This window comes from Lutra lutra, chromosome 2, assembly GCF_902655055.1.
Source record: "Lutra lutra chromosome 2, mLutLut1.2, whole genome shotgun sequence".
Lineage (NCBI taxonomy): Eukaryota > Metazoa > Chordata > Mammalia > Carnivora > Mustelidae > Lutra > Lutra lutra.
The window spans coordinates 58,342,497-58,365,053 of record NC_062279.1 but is presented as its reverse complement, the minus strand read 5'-3'; the positions used below and the strand labels follow the sequence as shown (position 1 = coordinate 58,365,053).

Here is a 22,557-nt window from a genome sequence, read left to right as displayed (position 1 = left end):
GCAAAGGTGACCATGGTCTTCTGTGTGATCAGATGGGTCTGAGACATTCACATCCATTTCTAGGAAATGGAGCTGTGTGGAGGGCAGGATGGCCAGAGCTAATTAAGTTTAGATGTTCTGATGATCTAGGACAGTTTCTTCTCGTACTTCTAGAGATATCTTGCAATTTTGTAATGTCCCTACAGTATTTGTTATTCTTCTCAGTCCCTATCTATTTCCTAAGTTACTCTGCATAAAAATTCTTGAAAACAAGGGCTTGTGTGCTTATTTTCAGTAGAAAGAAAGTGGGAGGAGGAAGGGACTCTGGCTGGGGTGCCTAATATTTTGCAGCTGGGCTGAGGAATGGAGAGAGAAAGCCAGGTTGGAGGGGAGATGAGGGCAGTCAAGGTGAGCCGGCAGGTCTCAGGGACCCAGGAGGAAGGGAGGGGCCACGGAGTCCCCAGGAAGCAGCAGTGGGTCCTGGGCCAGGAGAAGATGCCCCACTCTTGCCCACCATGGCAGGGCATGGATTAGAAGAAATGCTGTCAGTGCAGTCACTCAAACAGCGGGCTTAGGGTTCTGCCTAAATTCAGGCCAAAAGACACTCCTACAGAGTGGCCCTGGGTCCCTCTCGAAAAGATTCCCAATTCTTCTCCTGGCCCCTTGTCAGAGGAAATAAGTCATCTGATGATGTGTTTGCAGTGTGGAAGCCAGGGCTCAACTCTGCTCAGTTATAAGTCCCTACTCTTCCCCGGTTGCTGGTGGAACCTCCCTCCCATCACCTGGTCACCTTGGTCTGGCGAATGGGTCCAGCCTCAGGGCAGGAATGGATACATTTAACAACCTCTGTCTCATTCCCCCAATGCCCCCAGTTGAGTTGGGAGGGCAATCTGTGAATCTGGTTTGGAAGAGGAAGGCTAAGATCCCAACGCATGCCACCTGTACGGGACCGAGGAGGAAGTGTCCCCGAAACCTACAGGCTCAGCAGCCTCCAGCTTGTGGCTTCAGCTGGAAAACAGAGCTGGCTGAGCCACCAAAGGGGTTCAGTGGATCGGAGCGAAGACAATGGACCTCAGATCCACTCACCCTTTGTCACCTGCTAAGGCCTGGAACCAGCAACAGTTATCATCACAGAGCTTTGTTGGGAAACTGGCCAATTAGGGTAGGTAATAATGTGAACAGTCATATCCATAAATCAATTCACAAAAATACAGATTGGCGGGGGGTCAGCTCCCAGAGAGCAGCGTCTGTGACTCATTTCTGATCCTACAGGTCCTGGCCTATAGAGCAGGAGCTCAGTTAACATCTATTGGCTGTTTGAGGTCAAATGACACTCATCAACTAAATGCAGATTTACTGGGTAAACCAAACCATTATTTAGGCTTTTGTAATAACCATGTTTTCTAGTTTCTGTATTTGATACTTAAACATCTTGCGGCCTTGCTGACTGCGGAGACTGTCCCTCCCAGGGATGGCCCAAATAAAGACACTTGCCTACCGGCAAGCCCTTCCTGTGCAGACCACCCAGACAACAGCCCATATGACCGACCACTACCTCCTTTACCACTTCCTCCCTCCAGACCACTAAGCACCTGCCCTTTCAGCCCAGAGCCGGGTACCAGACAACCAGGGACAGCTGTAGGTTGCAGAGTCTGAGGAAATGATTCAAGCTATTGCATCCCAAGCTCACTCACACTGCCTCACCCATCCAAGCCCTCCCGTGGCATGGGGTGGTGTGAGCAACAAACTATCTTTTTTTTTTTTTTTTAAGATTTATTTCTTTTTAATTTTTTTAAAGAGACAGAGAGAGAGCAAGTGGGTGGGGAGGGGCAGAGGGAGAGGGAGAAAGAATCTTCACCAGACTCCATGCTCAGCTCAGAGCCTGTTGCAGGGCTCCATCTCACAACCCTGAGACCATGACCTGAGCTGAAATCAAAAGTCAGATGCTTAACTGACTGAGCCATCCAGGTGCCTCACAAGCCATCTTTTCAATGGCAGTCCTCCCCTGACCTGTTGGCCTCACCATATGTGAATAATAATAATGCCTACATTTTATTTTTTTTAAGATTTTATTTGTTTATTTGACAGAGAGAGAGAGAGCACAAGTAGGCAGAGCAGGATAGAGAAGGAAAGGGAGAAGCAGGCTCCCCACTGAGCAGAGAGCCCAACGCAGGGTTCGATCCCAGAACTCCGGGATCATGACCTGAGCTGAAGGCAGACACCTAACTGACTAAGCCATCCAGGCTCCCCAAACCCTACATTTTAAAATTGCTTTGGAACCTCCAACAATGGGACACAACAGAATAACATCTTCCATCCCCCAAACACCTATTCTGGGCTGAGCGCTTAGATAACATTAATTCTAAGCACAACAACACTCACAAAAGTAAGTATTATTACTTTTGTCTTATAGATGATACAGCTGAGCCTCAGAGAGGTTAGGTAATTTACCCAAAGTGGCAGGGCTGGGATGTTTTGGCCTTGTTGAAAGGAGATGTGAGGTCCAGGGCTGGGGTCCTGGTGCACATAATGGGGAACTTAGGGGAAGGAGCCTAAGGACAGTTTATTCATTTATTCAGCAACCATTTCTTGAGCAAGAGGTAATGGCTAAGACTGCTGATTTCCGGACTCCACCTGCATGGACCAGTTAGTCCGGCCATGGAAAAGGAAGCTCTGTTTTCCTCAGCTAGCCCGTGCCAGACCAATGACAAGTGCATGCAGGAGAATGTGGAGAGCATGCAGGAGAACCCTGTGGCTGTCTCCCTTATCTCAGCTTTACCCTAACACAGGAACTGCAGCCAGGGAGCTTGAGGTAGGACTGATCCCCTAACCACCCAAGTCACCTTGGTACCCAAGTGCTGTTCCATCTCTGGGTTTCCTTCGCTGATGGAATTTTGCCCCTCAAAAAAAGGGCATGTCACCTCCTAGAATCAAGAGTCCAAACTAGCTACAAACAGGACGTTGGAACTTTAAAAACTTCTCTAGAAATAGAGTCATGAGAACAACCATTTATTTCTGACCATAAAACAGAACTCCTTTACCAGGAGGACCATCTGCAGAGGGCAGGGAAAGGGCATACTCAACAAGCCAAAGTCCCAGGGGCAGCCCTGGGCATCTGTAAGGCAGGCCTGCAGGCTCTTCTCATGTCCACATCTGTCCACTGGCAAGACCATGCCCTTCTTATCTCTGTCCATCAATGCCCTTCAGGGACCCCTAATATAAGCCTAAATGTTAGAAGCAACTCCCCCTGGACACCCTGGAAATGGTTAACATACTTCAGACATTGCATTTACATCTTAATCGATATCCTTAGGTCAGAGCTGCGGGATCGTCATAACTCTGGAATGAAGAGATGAATTCCCACACTTGGCAGAGTATATGGAAGTTAAACGGTACTGGAGAACCCAAATGCCAAAATACAACTCACTGGGCAAGTGGGACAAGGTCAAGTTCACTTTCACTTATGGACAAACCATGAGATAATCTTCAAACAAAGAAACTTTTCAAGAGCAAATTATGCTCTATTAATCACTATGCAGAAAGAGTGGGCATACACTCTGGAAAACAGCATGGAGATTCCTCAAAAAAGTTGAATATAGAGCTACCCTATGACCCAGCAATCACACTACTGGGTATTTACCCTAAAGATACAAATGTAGGGATCCGAAGGGGCATGTGCACCCCAATGTTTATAGCAGCAATGGCCACAATAGCCAAACTGTGGGAAGAACCTAGATGTCCATCAACAGATGAATGGATAAAGAAGGTCTCTCTCTCTCTCTCTCTCTCTCTCTCTCTCTCTCTCTCTCTCTCACACACACACACACACACACACACACAGGAATACTATGCAGCCATCAAAACCCCCCAAATCTTGTCATTTGCAATGACATGGGTGGAACTAGAAGCTATTATGCTAAGTGGAATAAATCAACCAGAGAAAGACAATTATCATATGATCTCTCTGATACAAGGAATTTGAGAGGCAGGGCAGGGGGTCATAGGGGATAGGGAGGGTAAAAATGAAACAAGATGGGACTGGGGGAGGGAGACAAACTGTAAGAGACTCTTGATCTCAGGAATCAAACTGAAGGTTACTGAGGGTGGCAGGGAGGGATAGGGTAGCTGAGTGATGGACATTGGGGAGGGTATGTGCTATGGTGAGTGCTGTGAATTGTATAAGACTGATGATTCACAGACCTGTACCCTGAAGCAAATAATACATTATATGTTAAGAAAAAAAGGGGGGGGAGGGAGAGTGGGCATAAACCAAGACCGTTTGTGCAAACTGGGGTGTACGGCCCTCATCAGGAAAGCCTGTCCTCAATTTCCTTTGCCCTTAGTAACTCTCTTCAGTCTGCCCCTGCTGAGCCGATGGCTGCCATCTATCCCCTTTGGGTCTCTGGTATGTTCTTTTCCTAGTCCATCAGTTAGATTCCTTGTGCTCCCCAAGGTAACAGGTAGATGATAGAAACTAACCCACACCCCGGTGTCGGGAGAGGACAGCAGCCAGACCCCTTCCTGCATCCTCCTCTCTTAACCGCACTTTCTAAAGACAAGGCTTCTGCGTGGGCGCTCGGAACATCTTGGGTTTCTTGACTTGAATGGATCTCAAGCTGAAAGCAGGAAAAGTGGGAAGGCCGAGGAGCACAGAGACTTGGGGACACTGTGCAGAAGCTGGGACCATCACATGCCCCTTCCCCCCCAGCAGCTCTGTGAGCCTCACGTTAACCAGCAACCACGTCTGCAGCCGGGGCCCCATCCTCACAGCTGTGTTTATATCTTCCAAACCCCACAGCGGAATCTGCATACGACAGTTAGACTCCAGGCCAGAAGTCCCACAAGGTAGTAGGGGCAGGGGCGCTGGGGAGGACAAGGCACTTCTTTGACCTGAGAGGTTCGTATCTGCCTTGAGGTTTGTGTCCCAGGCTTCCCTCTGAAGCCATTTAAGACCCTGTCCCTGTGCTCTTGTCCAAGCCTACTTGCACGTTATCTATTTCCTGCCAACGTCACCTCTTGGAATAATTCATTCCATCTGTCTCCTGCATCGCTGCCATTTATTCCCACGGCCCCACCCTGGCTTCGTCATCCTCCAGAATGTCTCCACCTCTGAAACCTTAAACTCCAAGAACCCACGCTTCTAGCCCTCACTGCCACCAGCAGTGATGGTACAGGGGCCCCAAGTCCGGGCAGGGAGGCAAGGGTTGAGCTGCACAGAGGGTGGGGTTTAAGGACCACAATCGGGTGTATTTGAATTAGGCTCCTCCTCTGACTGTCTGGGTGACCTTGGGCAGTTGACCTCATCTAAGACTTCACCTTCTCATCCACAAACTGGGGATAATAATATGTACTGAGGTTGAACGGAGACAATATACTGAGGCCCCGAGCACAGGGCCTGCCTGTGCCACATGCTCACCCAGGGGGAGCCCCCATATAATCCCTCCATTATGATCACTTCTCACCATCCTGCTACCAGCCCCAACCCTTCCTGGGCCTCCCTTGGCTTCCTCACCTTCACAAGAGCAAAATGAATTCCAGAGCTGCTGAGGCAGTAGGACCAGGCCCCCCAACCCTGTCCACATGCCACCCGGGTGGGCAGAGAGGTTGCCCTAGGACTCTGTGTGCTCCTGGCACAGACCCCTCCTACAAACACAGCCTCACCAACCGTTTCTGCTGAAACCAGCATGACCAGTCTCACGGAGTCCTGAGTCCTGACTTCCAGCAGCCCCACAGAAGCCCCAGAACCCTCCGGCCTCCCCATCACCCACGCAAATCCCCAAACAGCCTTGTTTATCCTCCTTTGGACATTTCTCTGCCCAGATACTGAAACCTTCCCTTGGGGTAGCCCTTGGACCTCCCAACCTGTCCTCTAAAAAAATCTCTAATGTTGTCAACTTCTGCTTTGAATATTTCTTTCACTTTCTTCTTTTTGTTCTAATTGAAACCTATTTCCTTGCCTTCCCAAGTGTGGCTTTCTCCCTCCTATTCTCATACAACTGGCCTAAGGGTGCAATAGGTGTTTTTCTTTGCTTCTCACTACTATTTCCAGAACGTTCTCTCCCCCCCCATCTTGGACTCTCACATCACAACTGCACACTTCTTGTTACTAAGGGACATCAGCTCACCCATCCCCTCTCTGCTCTCACTCTCACTCTCTCTCAGTCTCCATTTCAAACTCCTCCTGACCTCCTTTCCTCTCTTGATTTCAACCTCCACCCTGAGGCATTTGAAATGTGGGCCAAACTGAGCCGGGCTTGAAATGCAAAATACACAGTGGATTGTGAAGGCTCAGCATGGGAAAAAAAATAGAAATACTTCAATCGTTTTTTTATAGTGATTACATATCAAAATGATAATGTTTTGGATATATTAGAGCAAATAAAATATATTAATGTATCTAAATTATTTTCATCTGTGTCTCCACATTTCTATGCCACTACTAGAAAGTTTAAAATTGCATATGGGGCTCACATTTCATTTCTACTGGTTTTGTCAATAATCGAAACTCTTTCTTAATCTCCATTTCAAATGTCCCACATTATTGCCACCTCTCTTGTCTTCCTGAGGGGGGGTCCCTCAAGAACTCTGACTCTGGCACTCCCTGACTTCACCTGGACCCTACTGTCTGCCCCCCCACCCCCTCCTCCATCTCCCCCCTCAGTCCTTCCTTCCCTCTTTTTCCCACTTACATTTCATGATTTGTGTTATTTGCTTGCTAGACACACCTTCAATCTCTTTGCCTCTTTCTGGCATCCTTGGCAAAACTAAATCTTATTAGAGCTAACTCTCTGGTTCTGCCCTGCCTTTCACACAGCTGAGCATAGCTGGGAACAGAAAACCACACCGCCAAACTTGCTGGGCTGACTTTAAGGTCGTGGCCATTAGACCCAAGTGGGCTCTGATACTAACCAGGCGGCTTGCCACCTGTTCCTAGGCCAACCACACGCTCATCCCCGGACACCTGTCTCATGCCTCCTCCTCCATCTTCACTTCTGCTTTCCCAGTTAAGAAAACAGAAGCAAGAAGAAGAAAGCTTTCTTTAAACTCTCCCCACACCATAACCATTGACCTGGGTCCAGGCCCTAGCACTCTGCCTTCCCTTTCGTCACTGTAGTCGAACCGTGTGTGCTCTTGCCTGAGCCAACCCCTGACTCACATCAGATTCCTTCTCATACTTTCTCAAGGATATAATTCCAGCACATCTACTTAGCCAGTGTTTCTCTCTGCAGAGCATCACTCCGTCGCATAAACCATACTACTTCTTCCATCTTAAAATAAAACAAAACGCATTCTTGATCACCATTCCCCTCCACTTCTCTGTCGTCTTGTACAGCAGAACTTCTTGAAGAATCACAAGTACACACTACATTCTGTTCTCTTCCTGTTCTGTCCCGAATCCACTCCATTCAGCCTCCTCCCATCTAAAGTTGCCAGAATTGCTCTTGCCAGGTATAAGGGGCTGAATGGTGTCCTCCCCAAACTCCTGTGTTAAAACCCTCGCCCCTACTGCCTCAGAATGTGACTGTATTTGGAGATAGAGTCTTTAAAGAGATTATGTTAAAATGAGGCTGTTAGGTTGGGCCCCGATCCAATTTGCCAGGTGTTCTTATAAGAAGAAAGGCAGACACACAAAGAGACACCAGGAGCATGCGTGCACAGAGAAAAGACCACAAGAGGACACACCAACAAGGGAGACAACTGCAAGTCAAGGAGAGAGACTCCAGAGGAACCGACCCTGCCTGTACCATGGTCTTAGACTTCCAGTGCCCAGAACCGTGAGAAAAATCAATGGCTGTTGTTAAAGCCATGCAGTCTGTGGCCGTTTGTTATGCGGCCCCAGCTGACTGATACGTCAGGTCACCATGGATCTCCAATGGCTCAGTCTAATGGCCAATGCTCAGTGCTCCTCCAATTTGACCTTTTAGCAACAGGGCACCGTTGGTCACACTTCTACTTGGTTGCATTTCCAGGGCTCAACACTCATGTGATTCTTTCATTAGCTGTTCCTTTTCAGCCTCCTTTGCTGCCCCCTCGTCTCCTGAGCTCTCAGGCCTTTCAGCATGGCGCTCAGCAGAGCCCCTTCCCTGGACCTCCTCTCGTTTCCCACACACTGTCCATCCGTCAGCACTAATCTAAACACTGCATAGCCTCTCCCCTCCTCCACTGCTTTCACCACTACAGAGGCACAGAATTTCTCACCTAGATTATCTGACCTGACTCTACCTGACACTCCCCACTACCACCCGGCTAAGTCTTTCCCTCACCTCCGGGCCAGGCACTGGGAAAGCAGAGTCTGCATTGAGTCTTCACTCTCTCTTTCAATCCAGACTTAATCCACTGCACCTTGGCTTCTCTCCCAACCCACTGAAATGGCTCAACAGAGGTAACACTGGAAAAATCGAATGTCCTCCTGCAGCTAGAGTGACCATTTAAAAATGGAGTTCAGACCTTCTCCTTACATTTTTTTGAAACCCTTCGCTGGCTTCCTATTGCCTCTAGAGACCCAAATTCCTATGGATTCGACAGAAGACCTTCCATGGCTTTAGCTTCAATATAATTAAGAGTGTGGGCGGTAGATTCAGTTAATCCTGATTCTAATCGCTATACATTGAATGTTTGTATCCCCCCCAAATTCATCTGTTGCAACCAACATGATGATACTTGGAGGAAAGGCCTGTGGGAGGGGATCAGGTCATGAGGGTCAAGTCCTCCTGAATGGGATCAGGGCTCTTACAGAAGAGACTCCAGAGGGCTCCCTCTCCTCGCCCACTACATGAGGACACTAAGAAGATGGTCATCCATGTAGAGGCCATCTAACAGGGTCTTCACCAGACATGGAATCTGCCTGTGCCTTCAACTTGGACCTCTCACCTCCAGAGTGAGAAATGTGTGGTTCATACACCACCTGGTCTGCATGGGACTGCCATGGCAGTCCCAGTGAACAAAGACACCAGTCCCTCCTAACTGTGAGCTCATGCAAGTTACCAGGTCTCTGAGCCTTGCTTTCCTCATGTATCACTTGGCTATAATAATGGGACTCATCTCACTGGTTGAGCTCATACCTGTCAAATGCTCAGAGCAGTGCCTGGCCTAGCAGAGCTCAAAAAAGTGAATGTCCAGGACCTCCCACCACTGTCCCTCCTCAGCCTGAGCTCTGTGCTACTTTCCTTGACTGGGTAACCCTTCTCTGCCCTTTCTAGCAGGCATACTGCTCTCTGTCCTTCCATATTTCACTCCAGCGGCTATCCTCGCAGGACGCTTTCCTTCCTCCCCCAGGCCTCCTTAGGGCCCCTTCTTCTCCCCTCTATCTACACTTTGCACCCAATTCCATTAGAGCATGAATCAAATTATAATGCAGGACTGGTCTACCTATCTGTGTCTTCAGGGGACTTTAAGCCCCTTGAGGGCAGGAACCATGACCTTTTATTTCCGCATGCACCAGCAGTACCATAAAACCTGCCATCTTAGGATGAATGAAGTCACTGTTGCTTTTGTCTTAAACTCACCTCTTTAAGCATTCCTTCACCTGGTACTTACGGATTTGGTGAACAGGGATGCATGCATTCATTCAACAAGCAACAGTGCCTGCCATACGCAAGACACAGTGCTGGGCGTCCTGTGTCTATGGTGTCTTGTGTCTAGGTGTTCATGTTGGGCATATTAAGATAAATTCAAAGCAGACAGCATTTGCACTCAAGGGTCTTATGGTCCAGAAGGACTCAAGTGGACACAGCTGCAGCACAGTGTGAATGGAAGGGCTGACAAGGACCATGGGGGCCTGGGAAAGAGAAAGAGAGAAGCTGGGGCTTCTAGACTCAAGGGGCAGCAGTCATGCCATTTATTGTCTGACACCAGGAAGCAATACCAGATAAACTTGGGAACAAGGTGGGAATGAAGCTGACTGTCCTAGAGACTGAGAACACAGAATGTGGAGGAAGGAGGGTGCCTTGGGCAGACCCCAGGGCAGAAGCAGAAAAATAGAGGGATGCAACCATACTTCTCCTATGATCAAACATGGATGGAGGTCTCTGTATATATCAGGTATTGTTGAAAGGACCTGATGTGGAGTTACTCAGGTAGCCCTTACAATAACCCTGGGTTGGGGGCTATTATCTTATGGTCTAGAGGAGGGGAAGCTGAGGCTAAGGACGGGATTGGGGTTTTCCACCAGCATGCAACAGAGGTGGGGTTGGAATTCAGTCTGTGGATTTGGGGTGTGGGGTTTCACCATTATGCAATGCCATCCCCGCAAAGACAAGATCATTAAGGATGTTAAGTTTGGACTAGGATGCCTGGGATGAGTGAAACTGTATCTGCTCTGTACCAACCAAGTGGTCCAAACCCTGAGTGTCTTTCCCACCAGATCATCTCTAGGTAAGTACACTTTGCTTATGGATCGATGTCTTGCTGGTCTACCATGGGGGCGGGAGGAGGAGCAGGGGACGGACTAACCACAGTGACAGTGCAATGACACAGGACAGGGTCATGTCTCATGCCTCCTGGCCCCTCTCCCTGCATGTAGCCCGGACAAAGCCCCTGTAGGGGGCCTGCAGAGCACCTTTCTTATTGAAAGATGAGGATTAAAAAAAAAAAACGAATGAGTGAATGAATGAATGAGCAAGGGAATGAAGGCCAAGAACCACCTGAGCAGGGTCTCTGGGTGGGGAAAAGTGGGTGATGTGATGAGGAATCGCCATGCCCGGTCAGCACCCTTACTCAGGGCACATTGTGCAGCTTCCTTCCCACATGTGGTGCTGCTGACACACAGACCTCCTCTCAGCACCCCCACTCCAGAGTGTGTCAGGCCAGGGGTCAGGTCAGCACCATTCCCCTCAGAGCCATCCTCCCTGCCCTCACTCCCTAGAGTAATGCTGCATGGCCCCCTAATATCTGAAGGAGCCCTTGGGGCCTCTGGGCCCCTCTCACTCTTCCCTCCACAAGACACCAGCCTCCACCCAGGGACAATGAAACTCATCCCTTGATTCTTCTGGTGGCAAACCTCAGGAAGGCCCTTGGGAGCCTCCTGCCTCTGATCAGGATGGGGAATGGATAGACTCACACATGCCCCAGAACCAGCAGCCCTCAGGGTCCAGAACATTGCCTACCAATTCTACTAGCTGGGGACCAGGACGAAAAGACTTTGTTCAATTTCCCCGAAAATCTGGGCTTCACGAGGGATCCCACTAACCAAAACTGTGCTTTCTTCAGCAGAAGGTAAGAACCAGCCTTAAGACGCCCTAAGAAGTAATGTGGGTGTCTCCGGGAGACCCTGGGGGCGGGGGGGACCGCAGTTGCTCCTGACCTCCTCTTTCGCTCTCCTTCCTCCTCACTTCCCCAGGATTTACAGGGGACTCCCCAAAGGGCAGGGAAGTGAAATGTGTATCTTGAGTCTATTGTGCACAAGGTGCTTTACATGGGTTATGTCACCTGATTCTCCCACAGCTCTCATGAGGTAACATTCCCATTTTGTAGATGGGGACACTGAGAATTAGAAAGTCAAGGCCCCAGTGAAACAGATGGCCCAGTCAAAATAAGACACTTTACAGGATTTAATCAAGGAATGTGTGCACAGCGTGGCCAGGGTGTGAAATGCCCACCATGGCTAGAGCGGTGCCCTCTGGATGCGACCACCCCAGCCCCCACAGTCAAGGAGGGGAAGAGCTGCTGGACCCTGGAAGGAGAAAACCGTATGGAGAGGGTGGTTGATACAGGGCAGTGACCTTGGGTGGAGGGACACTGGAAGCCCAAGATGACCCCTTAAGGCAGGCCCTGGGGGAATAAAAATTCCGCCCTCCCTGCCTTCCATCCTTCCACCTCCTGCCAGGGCTGCTCCCCAATGGCCAACCCAGCGAGGCAGGGCGCCCGGTGAATGGTGGCCTAGGGGAATGAAGGAGTGGGGAGCAAAACACAAGACACCCTTGCACTGAGCCCAGACCGGCCAAACTGCAATGTCCACACGCCTGTCACCTCCCCAGGCTGTTCCCCATCTTACAGAGGGACAGCCCGTTTGGGCAAGAGAGACCCAGCATCTAGACCCAGCCTGGCCGCCCCTGGGGGAACACGGATAGATAAAGCCCGGCGTCGCTGCACCAGTTAATACCTCGGCTCTCCTCCTGCTCCGCGGCGGGACTCTCCAACCTGTAGAGGGCGGTGACCCTCCGCAGCGGAGGCCCTAGCCAGACCCGCCCAGGAAACCCACCCTTTCCCCTGGGCGGCTTCCCACCAGCGCTAAGCCGCGCCAAGATGCACCAAGGCGATCTGATTGGTAAGAAGGCAGATGAGGGGGTTCCCCGAGGAGAATAATTGAATTTCATGGGGGAAGGAACGCCGGCACAGGGGCCTCGGGCCCTCCACTCCACGAGCAGCCTGGCTGCAGGCGTCTGGGCGAGGCCAGGAGCATGTGTAACTCATTACCTCCGCAAGCCTCCCATTTGCGGCTGCCTGATGACGCCGCGAGCGTGGTGGAGTGTCTGAGGCCACGGGGTGAGCATGACTACAATATTTTTCTGACACTAACACCTCTCTCTGGCCCTCAGGAAGGGCCGTGGAGGAGCCAGGCCGGGCCAAACACCACCCACACGCACCCTCCGCCTTCTCCACCTCCCGGCGCCAGAAAGAGGAGGGCTACAGCTAGGCAGGCAGGAAAGGAAAGGAAAGGCCGCACCACCGGGGAAGGTGAGAGCAGAGGGAAGAGGGGAGAGGGGCAAGCAGGTCCAGCTGGCCCCTTTTGGGTTTCTGTTCACAGGGAGGTAGAAGTGGTCGTGGAGGTCATGGGAGGTCGCATTCTGCCATCAGCCCTTCCATGCAATTCCAGGGAGACAGGTGGAAGGGAAGCTATTCCCCTGGGGTGGCACAGAGGGGGTGCTGCCCTGCCCTTGGGGCTTGTCTGTCAACAGGGGGGCTCCGATGGGGAGGCTGACAGCTCAGACCCAAGGGAGCAGGCAGGGTCCTGAGACATGGCCCAACAAGGGGTGCAGAGCGGGGAGAGGTCCCTAGACGTGGGGAAGCAGGGACTGTGGGCCTGAAGGGTGTGGCAATGCACAATTCGGGAACTGGGCCAGACGGCCTCTTAGGGAGGGGACAGAAGAACCCACGCAGGTAACAGCCCCTCCCCTTCTCTTCTCACCTGCTACAGGGAAAGAAGGGGAGAGATAAAGACAGGGTGGGAGGGAAAGAGAAGACAAGTTAAGAAAGGGGGGAGGTAGAGGAGGGGAAGGGGCTTCTCAGTGTATTACCCCTGAAATAACAAGTTGAGGCCCTAATGTCTTTAAAGTCCCACCTGCATTCAAGTCTGAGTCACACCTTAATATCGGGGCTGCATTTTTGCTACTTTGCTTCAGCAGATCCTAATAACCCCAGGGCTAAGAGGAGACACTCACCTCTCCTCCCCATCTACTTTCCTTTAAGGGGAAAATCCTGGAAGGGACTCAGAGCCCTGCAAGTCCTACCAGACGTTACTGTTTAAATCTACTCAGGGCCCCTGAGGCAGCTCGGGCCTCCCTCCCTTTCCCCATCTCTGCCCGCCTCTGCTTTCCAATCAGCCTCCCTCTCCAGTTACACTCTCCAGAGATGAGGATCAAAGAAGAAAATCCTGGGGAAACAGATCAAATCTGGATTGAATTTCCCCAAGTCAGAGCTTACTGGTTTCCTCTTAGAAATAAAAGGGAAGGGGGGAATGTCAAACCAGAAACCCATGAGCTTAGGTGGCTGATTTCATCTCAACATTGGGGTCTCTCTGGGTTCCTCACACTGACCCCCCATCCCCATGCCTGGAGGCCAGATCACTGAAGAGTGGGGGAGACCAGACAATTTAGAGATCAGGCTTAGGATGTATTTGTTTTGCCACCTTTAGATTTCAAGAACCCAATGTCCATTCATTCAGCTATTCATTCACCCAATCAAGAATTAGTAAGCACCTACTATGTGCCAGGCTTAAGAGCCATCAGTCAGCAAAACAGAGGTGCCTGCTTTTGTCAAGCCTATATTCTTCTCTCAAGGAACAGACAATGAATATAAACGTAATAAAATAAGAATTACATAGTGTGTTGCTGGGGGGGTGGGAATAGGACTGTGGGAGAAAGGAAAAAGAGAAGCAAGGGCCAGGAGTGGAAGGAAACCTGATGGGGAAGGTGATATTTGAGCAAAGACGGGAAGGAGGTGGAAGAGCACAGGCCCCAGGTGAGTATGCCAGCAGGGTCAAGGTGAATGTCCGCAGCCTCCTTGGCTACTGTTAGCACCTGGGTTATTACTCTCATTGAGGGGGGATGTTTTGTGAGCTTTCTCAGGGCAGCATCATGTTCTGATTTAAGTTTTCAAAGGACCACACCCTGAATGCAATGACCAGATCTGTTTCGACACACAGAATTCTAGAACTGGACAGAACCTCACAGAGACCTCCCCTCTGCCCTGCCCCCATTTGGCAGATGAGGACACTGAGGTTCAGAGAGGGATGTGACCCAGTCAGGTCACACGGCCCTGGAGGGGTGAGTCAGCCTCCACCTCTCATCTTCCAACTTGTGTCCGTATTTCAGGAGTGCCGGGCCTCAGGAGACCCCTGAGGATTCTTACTGGCAGGGCTCTAAAACTGTTTTCTGATGGGATCTCTGCCCTGGGGGCCTGGAAAGCACAATCGCTGAGACTACTATTATTTTCAGTCCTTCTGGTCCAAATGTTCTTTTTAAATCTGGCGTGCAGAAAAAGAGCAAGATGATGTAACGGGTATGAGGCCTGGTGATGCTTCAAACCCTTGGCCTCCCCCTGCCCTGCCCCAACTGGCACCCCAGGCTGGCCCTAATAGTCCTCCAGACTCCCCCACCGTGCTGTACCCCCGTTCTTCCTTGCCAAGCCAGTCCTCTTTCCTGAGGGGCTGGTAGGGAGTAGGCAGGATCAAGGATACGAAAGCCAGCTTGGTCTATGCCGATGGGGGAGTGCTGAGCACTGGCCAGCGACCCGGCCTTCCCAGAAGACAGGAACCTGACAGAAACATTGACCTGGCTTGATGTGACACCGCTGGTGGCTCCCTTCCCCACCCTCCTCTTCTGTTACAAAATTGTGTTCAGTCTTTAAAGCCTTTTCTGGAAAGACTACTCCTAACTTCAGTACCCAAGTGCCCTCCTTATCCATGGGGGATACTCCCGAGACTCCCAGTGGATGCCCGAAACCACCAAGAGTACCAAACCCTGTATGTACTCTGTTTTTTTCCTATTTACACACACTGTGATAAAGTTTAATTTCCAGATCAGGCATAGCAGGAGATTCACAACAATAACTAATAATAAATAGAACATTCGTAAGAGTATGCTGTAATAAGTTATGTGACTGTGGTCTCTCTCTGTCAGTATATCTTATTATACCGCACTCACCCATCTTCTTGTGATGAGGCTAAAATGGCTATGTGATGAGATGAAGTGAGGTGAATGACACAAGGCACCGTGATGGCATTAGGCTGTGGCTGGCCTTCTGATAATAGGTCAGAAGGAGGGTCATCTGCTTCCAGACCACAGTTTGGTGTGCAAAACAGACTATGGAAAGCAATACCACAGATAAAGGGGGGACTACCATGCTGACACATATTTTTGCCTACTTTATGTTATGGGTAGTTGTCCCCAGGCCAGTCCCTTCTGCTGAGATCATAGCCCTTGGAGGGCAAGGATGGTTCGATTTCACTTTGGAGCATCCTTGGCACCCCACCCGTGGCTTGACACATTGAAGATCCTCAAAATATGTTTGTTGAACGGAATTCAGAAGAAGAGCTATAGTGGTGGGCAGTTTACTAGGGCAGGCTGTGGGGGCTTATTGGTCAGGAGCCCAAAGCTTGTCTCCTCTCCCTGCTGAGACTGTCCCCAATCCCTGCATCTCTGAGCTACCCAACTTCCCTTCCAGCACTTGGCGCCTTTTAGGAGGAGAGACACGGTTACAGCAGGATGGGGAGGTGTTTCTGTCTTTGAGTAATTTTGAGACAAAGGCAGCTAGCAGAGTGGAGAGAAAACATGGTGTTTGAAAGAGCCTTGAACAAAGGCCTGCGTAGTGGTTAATTCCTGTCAGATCGACTGCTTACAGGGGCCAGATGAAACATCATTTCTGGGTATTCCCAGATTCGATCAGCATTTGATTTGGTGGGCTCAGTAGAGCAGATTGCCCTCCCCAGTGGGAGTGGGCTGCATCCAATCAGTTGAGGGCCTTTAGAGAGCAAAAGGCAGAGCAATTTGCTTTTTGCCTCCTGCCTGCCCACAGAGTTGGGACATAGCCTCTCAACTTCTCCAGCCCTCAAACTGCAGTTTACACCATTCGCTCTCTGGTTCTCGGGCTTTCTGACACAGATCAAATTATACTGCCCACTTTCCTGGGTCTCCAGTCTGAAGTTGGAGATCGTGAGGTTCCTCAGCTTCCATAATCATGTAAGCCAATTCCTCATAATAAAACTTTGTATATACATATATATCCCCTTGGTTCCATTTCTCTGGAGAACTCTATGACAGCTCGTCTCTACCTAATTGGCCATAAGTCCTTATGAGACTCTTCTGTAAACTTCATTCTATTCAGCTTTGAAGTGGGAACAATGCTGTCCTCCCCTGTGCTCACTGCAAAAAGGAGTGTGTCTATTGATGTAGCAAGCATTTATTAAGCACCTACTAAGTGTCAAGCTTGGTCCTGGGAATACAGGATTCTGTCTGTTGGCAAGGTGCTTTGGGCTCCTTTGGAGTAAGCATCAGTTGAATTTTCAGTTTTAGCAAATAACCATTTCCCACAGATGCAGTGGGTCACTGCATGGGGAACTCCCTCCTGCGGGCCTGATCTGGAGCCTCAGACCTAGAGGGAGGCTGAGCACCTTGACGAGGTATGCTTTCTCCTCACAGATGCTTTGGGAAATGGACTGGGGGCTCCTCACCTGAGGTCTGTGCTCGCTAGCTCAGATGCCTTTGCCTGATCCCAGCCTGACCCACTAAGAGGAGAGGAAGGCAAAGAGGCAAAAAGCCTGCCCTAGGAGTCAGGAGACTCAGTGCTGGAATGCCTCTGTTACTGACGGGCTGTATGATCCTTAAACACCAGCCCCACCAGCTCACCTGTGAAATGGATACACATCTTGCAGGTCACATAGATATGTAGAGATGTGTCAATTAAAAGACATTTCAAAGCATGAATTTCCACATAGGAAGTATTAGACTTCCAAGGCGGGGGAGGGGGGAGTCATTGCTGCCCTGGGGCAATGACAGGTGTGGGTATGGGGGCAGGGCAGGGCATGCAGTGTAAGACGAAGCCAGATACACTCACCGTCCTCACACAGGTTCAGCTTGGACAGGCTCCTGCCGTCAAAGGGCTCCTCAAAGATGGAGCTGGTGTCCCGGTCGCTCACCGTGTGCAGGTACATGGCTTTGTTCTCCATTCTGATCTGCAGCAGCAGCAGGAAGGACAGAGAAGGGAGAGGAGAGGGAGGAAGGGTGCGGGGAGAGAGAGAATAAACTATAGGCAGACAGAAATGAACGCACAGAACAAGGCACCCATCCCCAAGATTCTGAGCCTGAACACCAGTGGTCCCTCATGGACGGGTACCATCTACCAGGTCCTAGGGATCCCAAGTCTCCGCCCAGCTTCCTCGGTGCTTGGGAAGGCTGAGGCCCTTTGGACCTTTCTGATCACTGGATCCATCTATTCGTCTCAACAGCCCTTGGTTGGGGCCAGAACCTGAGCCAGAGGGGCCCTAAGGGCCATGCTCGGTAGGGTCTGGAGGGGCCTCTTGACCCCAGTGGAGTGATCTCCTAGTCTCTGGAAATTTGAGCACATTAGAGAGACTTGGGCTCCTGCTCTGTGTTGCAAATGTGCTGACCAGGCTGGCATGTTCCAAAGGAGCTGGGGTGCTGCTCCCACTTTGGGGTGCTGGAGCTGCTGCAGTGGGACCGCAGCAGGGATTCATCTCCCAGGCAAGCCTGAGGAGCAGGTGGCCTTGGTGGAGTCCCTGGACACTAAGACCTGGGCAGCCTGAGACCAGGGGAGGGACCAGAGTCTGCATGGGCTCCTGAAGCCAGGTCACTGGGGCTCAGAGTCTACCCCATAGTGTTCTAGGAATGTACCCATTGACTTGGGAAAAAGGCATCCGATTTGAAGTAAACCAGCACCATTTCCGGAGTGTATACAATGCCATCCCATTTTGTAATATATACACGTGTCCTGAGTACGTGACAAGGAAGATTATATTTGGAGATGTTCCGGGTTGTTCTGTATCAGAAGACTCTGGTGGAGATTGTGGGGATTTTGTGCTTATTTTTGTTTGCTGGATATTCTGGCTTTTCTACAACGTGTTTGCATTCTTTGTGTAATAAGAAAAACCTACTTTGGGAGCCAAATTAAAAAGTGTTTATTTAACATAAAACACTTGCTACTCTCTTTTTTTTCATATATGCTCAGTGATTTGACAAATTACTTTCTAATTTCAGCTCCGTTCCAGCCATAAGTTTAGCTTGACCTTTGGTCCTGATGCTCTTGGACTCTCTGGATATTGAACCAAAAATCCATTTTTAAGAGCAAATTCTTTGGAAGATAAAAGCTGCTGGGAGGAAGAAATGGGTCCCAGGACTGGTGTGGAGCAAATTCAACTCTGAGGCCCAGAGAGCGGAGCCAGGGGTCTATCGCTTGAGAAAAGATGACAGGGACCTAGCAGGTGGCATGGGGGGGGCACAATGCCTGAAGGGAGAAGCCAGTCAGTTCCTCTTCGGAGGCAGTGGGACAGGAGGCATTGGCATCGTGTCAGTAAACAGGGATAAAGAGGAGGCTGGCTGAACCGCTCTGGCAGGCAGAGTCAAACCTAAACCCCTTATTTTCATGGCTTGACGTTTGTCTCCAGAGACCTCTGACTTCAGGGCTGAGAAGAGGTCAGACTGGGCCAGCTGCCATACAACTGTCCTTCCGATGGCCCAGGAAGGACGGACAGGGGCTTCTTCAAGTAAGGAGAGGCCGCCCGGCCTGCATGGGGTGTGCACATGCACACGCACGCACGCACGGGCGGGCAGGGTGTTCACAGCCTCTGTGGGCCTTTTCTTCCAGCCTGCAGGAGACGGGGGGCAGCGGGAGCTTGCAGCTCTGCCAGGATCTCCCCTCCCTGCCCCAGGGGTTCCCTAGAGCCCCCAAACCTCTCCCACCCAGCTTCTCTGTGCTGCAGTTATGTCCGGTTTGCTAACCTCCCAACACCCGTGCTCCATCCAAGTTCTCCACCCACTATGAGCCTCTAGGTGGGGCCTCCTGAGCGACTCCACTGCTGCTAAGCTGCAGGGGACCCTCCCTTGTTTCACAAGCACTAAGTGCTGCACCCCTCCCTCTGGCCTGGGGAGCTGCAAAGCAGGAGGCCAGTGTCTCTTCTGCAAGCGATAATCCTCTCTCTGCCAAAGGCAACAGGCGCTGCTGCCCAGAGGTCTGCTCTATGGGGTGCTGCCATGCTGGCGGTGGGGTGTGGAGATGAGCTCGGGCCAGGTTAGCCCCATCTTCATTTCCACCTTCCCCTCTGCTGATCAGCCCCTGGGCCACAGCTGGAATGCATGGCTCCTTATCTGGAATGTGTCTATAGGGCGGCCCCTTCTCTACCCCTCTCCCCACCCCTGGGCTGGTGGAGCAGGAGCCCTGGGGAGCCTGTTGAGAAGAGAGGCCCCGGGCCGAGCAGAGGCCAGATGTGAGTGAGATGAGATTGGAAGTGTTTGGCCAGCTCTGCTAATGTTTGTTACTTGGGAAGGAAACCTAAGAATGTTCTGTCTGCCCCAGGTTTTATTTTGAGCTATTTTTCTTTCTTGGGAAATGAGGGGCAGGAATTTGAACCCTTCGATCATTGGTCTTACTGCCTTTGGGGCCAAGTTTGTGCTCTCAAGCAAGGTGCAAACTCGCTGCCAAGTGTGGTGATACGCCTTGCGTGTGCTCATGCCCCGTTGTCATCCGGGATCTCTCTGCCCCCCCAGGACCACTGTGAGGGGGTCAGGGAGCATCAGTGTGTTGCTTCTGCTTTAAAGATAAGCCAGTCCAGGCCCCAAGAGGCAAGAGGCAATGATGTCAGGCAAGGGTGAGGCACCAGGGAAAGGCATCCCACCCAGGGCACGGACCCAGCCACAGGGCTGTTTCGTCCAGAAAGCATGTATTTGTCCCTCTCAGGAGCCACCTTTAGGGGTTCCAAACCAGGCAGTGAAGAGGGTCAGTGGGAGCCCTGGGGCCAAGGAAAGGATCTAAGAGCAGGAAGGGAGGGGACCAGGACAGTAGAAACTTGAGCAGGGTATGGATGCCAAAGTGACATAAGGAGAAATCTCGAGGAGCTTGGAATTTTGTGTTTCAAGTCAAAGGATGGGGCCTTCCTCCCCCAGGGACAGGATACCTTACTGTCCTCTTAGGGATGCCTTGATGCTACATAGACATCCATAGCTTCACCCCACCAGGTCTGGGTGGGGTGGGCGGGGTGCTCAGAGGATATGGGGTCCTGTCCTGGAGTCACTTCCTACTCCTCGGGAACCTGGCCCAATCCGCTGAGCTCATTCAGCCTCAGGTTATCACCTCTGTGAAGGGGAAAAGCGCATCTGCCAGCCACTCAGTTATTTCCAGCCTCCAGTGGAATAGTGCACAGGGAAGGGCTTTACGAGCAAGGGTACACAGCAAGTTGGAGTCCAGAGAGAAACAACCCCCCCCCACCTCCAACCCTGGCATTTTCTGATCCTGCCAAGTAGTTAGGGGAGAGGGGTGTGGTCTCTAAGTTCCTGAGGCTTCCCTCATGCCAGTCAGGCCCAGAAACAGTGCTCTTTGGGGTTCCCTTTGCAAACAACAATCATGAATACGGACCAGAGCGAAATCAGGACCCTTACTCGGGGCAAGTCACTCTCGGGGCAGCAGAAGGGTTCGACTGATTCTTCCTGCTGAAAATGGCATGAGCCTCACCTGTTGCTGTAGAGACAGTGTGTCTGGGTTCCAGCATCTAACTCTGCTGGGCTCGCATCTTCTCTTTGAATGGCATAGCTTCAAACTCACTGAAACCAAGTAAAAATCAGGGGGCCCTCTCCTCTAACAGTTCCCCTAAATCAGAACCCGAAGCTGGAAAGGTGCAGATGTTAAGCTCTCCCTTCACACGTCCCACCAGTGGCATGCACAATGCACACACACTTCACACACTTAGCCGCACAGTCGGCTCCCGCCATAGGCTCCAAGATGTGACACCGACTAGGTAGAGTTGCCACTAGAGCATCGGCGTCTGCAAATCCAGGCTCACACCGGCTGCATCCCCACAGGCCCACAGCTGGAACCTTCCCACCTGCCGCAGCGACCTCGGGTTGCACATAGTGAGATGCCTGCACGCAGCGCCCTGCTCCGACGGCCACATCCAGCCTCTGGGACACTAGGCTCAGGTGCCAGGACAGAGTAAGTGCCAAGACTCACCTGAGCGCCGCCCGCGGAGGCCGCAGAAGCGCGGGTCTGCTCAGTTCCGGGCATTCGCCATGGTGACCGAAGAGCTGGCCGCCGTCACTGCACTGAGACCCAGGCAGCCCCTCACAGCTCGTCCCCACAGCCAGCCAAAGCCAGACGGAGGCATAGAAAGAGGCTGCCCCGGTGCTCAGTCACTTGTCTCAGGGGTCACTTCTCCGGGAGGGTCAGGGCAGAAGGAAAGACTCAACCCTGGGGCCTGAGTCAGGCCTGTGGTTGGGGAGTCCCTGTGCTGTTGGTGCTTCGCCTCAGTCAGCCACAGGCAGCGCTCGGGAGGTGTTCTGTGGAGGCACCAGCGGCCGTGCTAGATGCTGACTGAGATGGGAACTGCAGCTGCTTGGGCCGCCGCGGATCTTTATAAATACAAAGTTCTGGGAGCAGTCGCGGAAGCTCCCCTGGGGTTTGGAACACATCCCCCCTCTGGTGGCCAATCTCAGCATTGCAGCCCCGCCGTCCTCCCGGCCCAGTCCAGAGCCTGGAAATCCGCCTCAGCCACGGACTCCGCACTCCTCCTAAAACCCGACGCAGAAGAATTTTTGGAAAGCTTCTACAGGAATGGCAGCTAGACCTGGCTCAGGAGCCACTCAAGATACCAGTCTTACAAACTTATTTATAGGATCGAATTTGCATTGCTCAATTCATTCACCAAACTTGGCTTAGAATGAATTTATGTATTTTTCTGTGGTCCCATCCACCCGCAAAGGACACAGACTGGCCACACTGGAGCTCTGCAGAAGAGTGTTCTGTGAGTGCTGCAGGAACTCTGCAAAGACAGTCTCAAAGCACCTTGGTAACAAAACCAGAGCTTAGGGAGCAGTGACACTGCATGAGGACTTGGGGATCCAGGAGTAAGAAGGGCTCCCTGACCTCAAGGGGGTTGCAATCCAGGAAGAGGGGGCCCTCAGGCACAAATAACTGTAAACCTAAGCAGGACCGAAAACATTTTCAAGAGGCAATCTCTCCAAAATGTTAAGAGAGTAATTACATTCAGATTGGGGTGGCGATAGGGAAAGGTGTCAGGAAAATTGCAAAAATAGTTTGAGCCACTGGCCAGCACTGTCAATTTACAAGGCACCCCCCCCCAACTCCCTTCTATCACCACCCCCCTCCCCACCCTGAGGATAGAGCTCTGAAGGTTAT

At 51.3% G+C, this 22,557-nt stretch overlaps 1 protein-coding gene across 1 annotated transcript in view; it reads right to left on the bottom strand.

Moving 5' to 3' along the window:
* Positions 1 to 21,758, bottom strand: part of SCARA5 (scavenger receptor class A member 5) — a 121,518-nt gene extending 99,760 nt beyond the window's left edge. The window contains 2 exon segments of the mRNA XM_047717498.1: positions 17,251 to 17,368; positions 21,373 to 21,758. Coding sequence (XP_047573454.1) covers positions 17,251 to 17,368; positions 21,373 to 21,426 — 172 coding nt within the window. The 5' untranslated portion in view covers positions 21,427 to 21,758.
* Between the last annotated feature and the right edge of the window lie 799 nt (positions 21,759 to 22,557).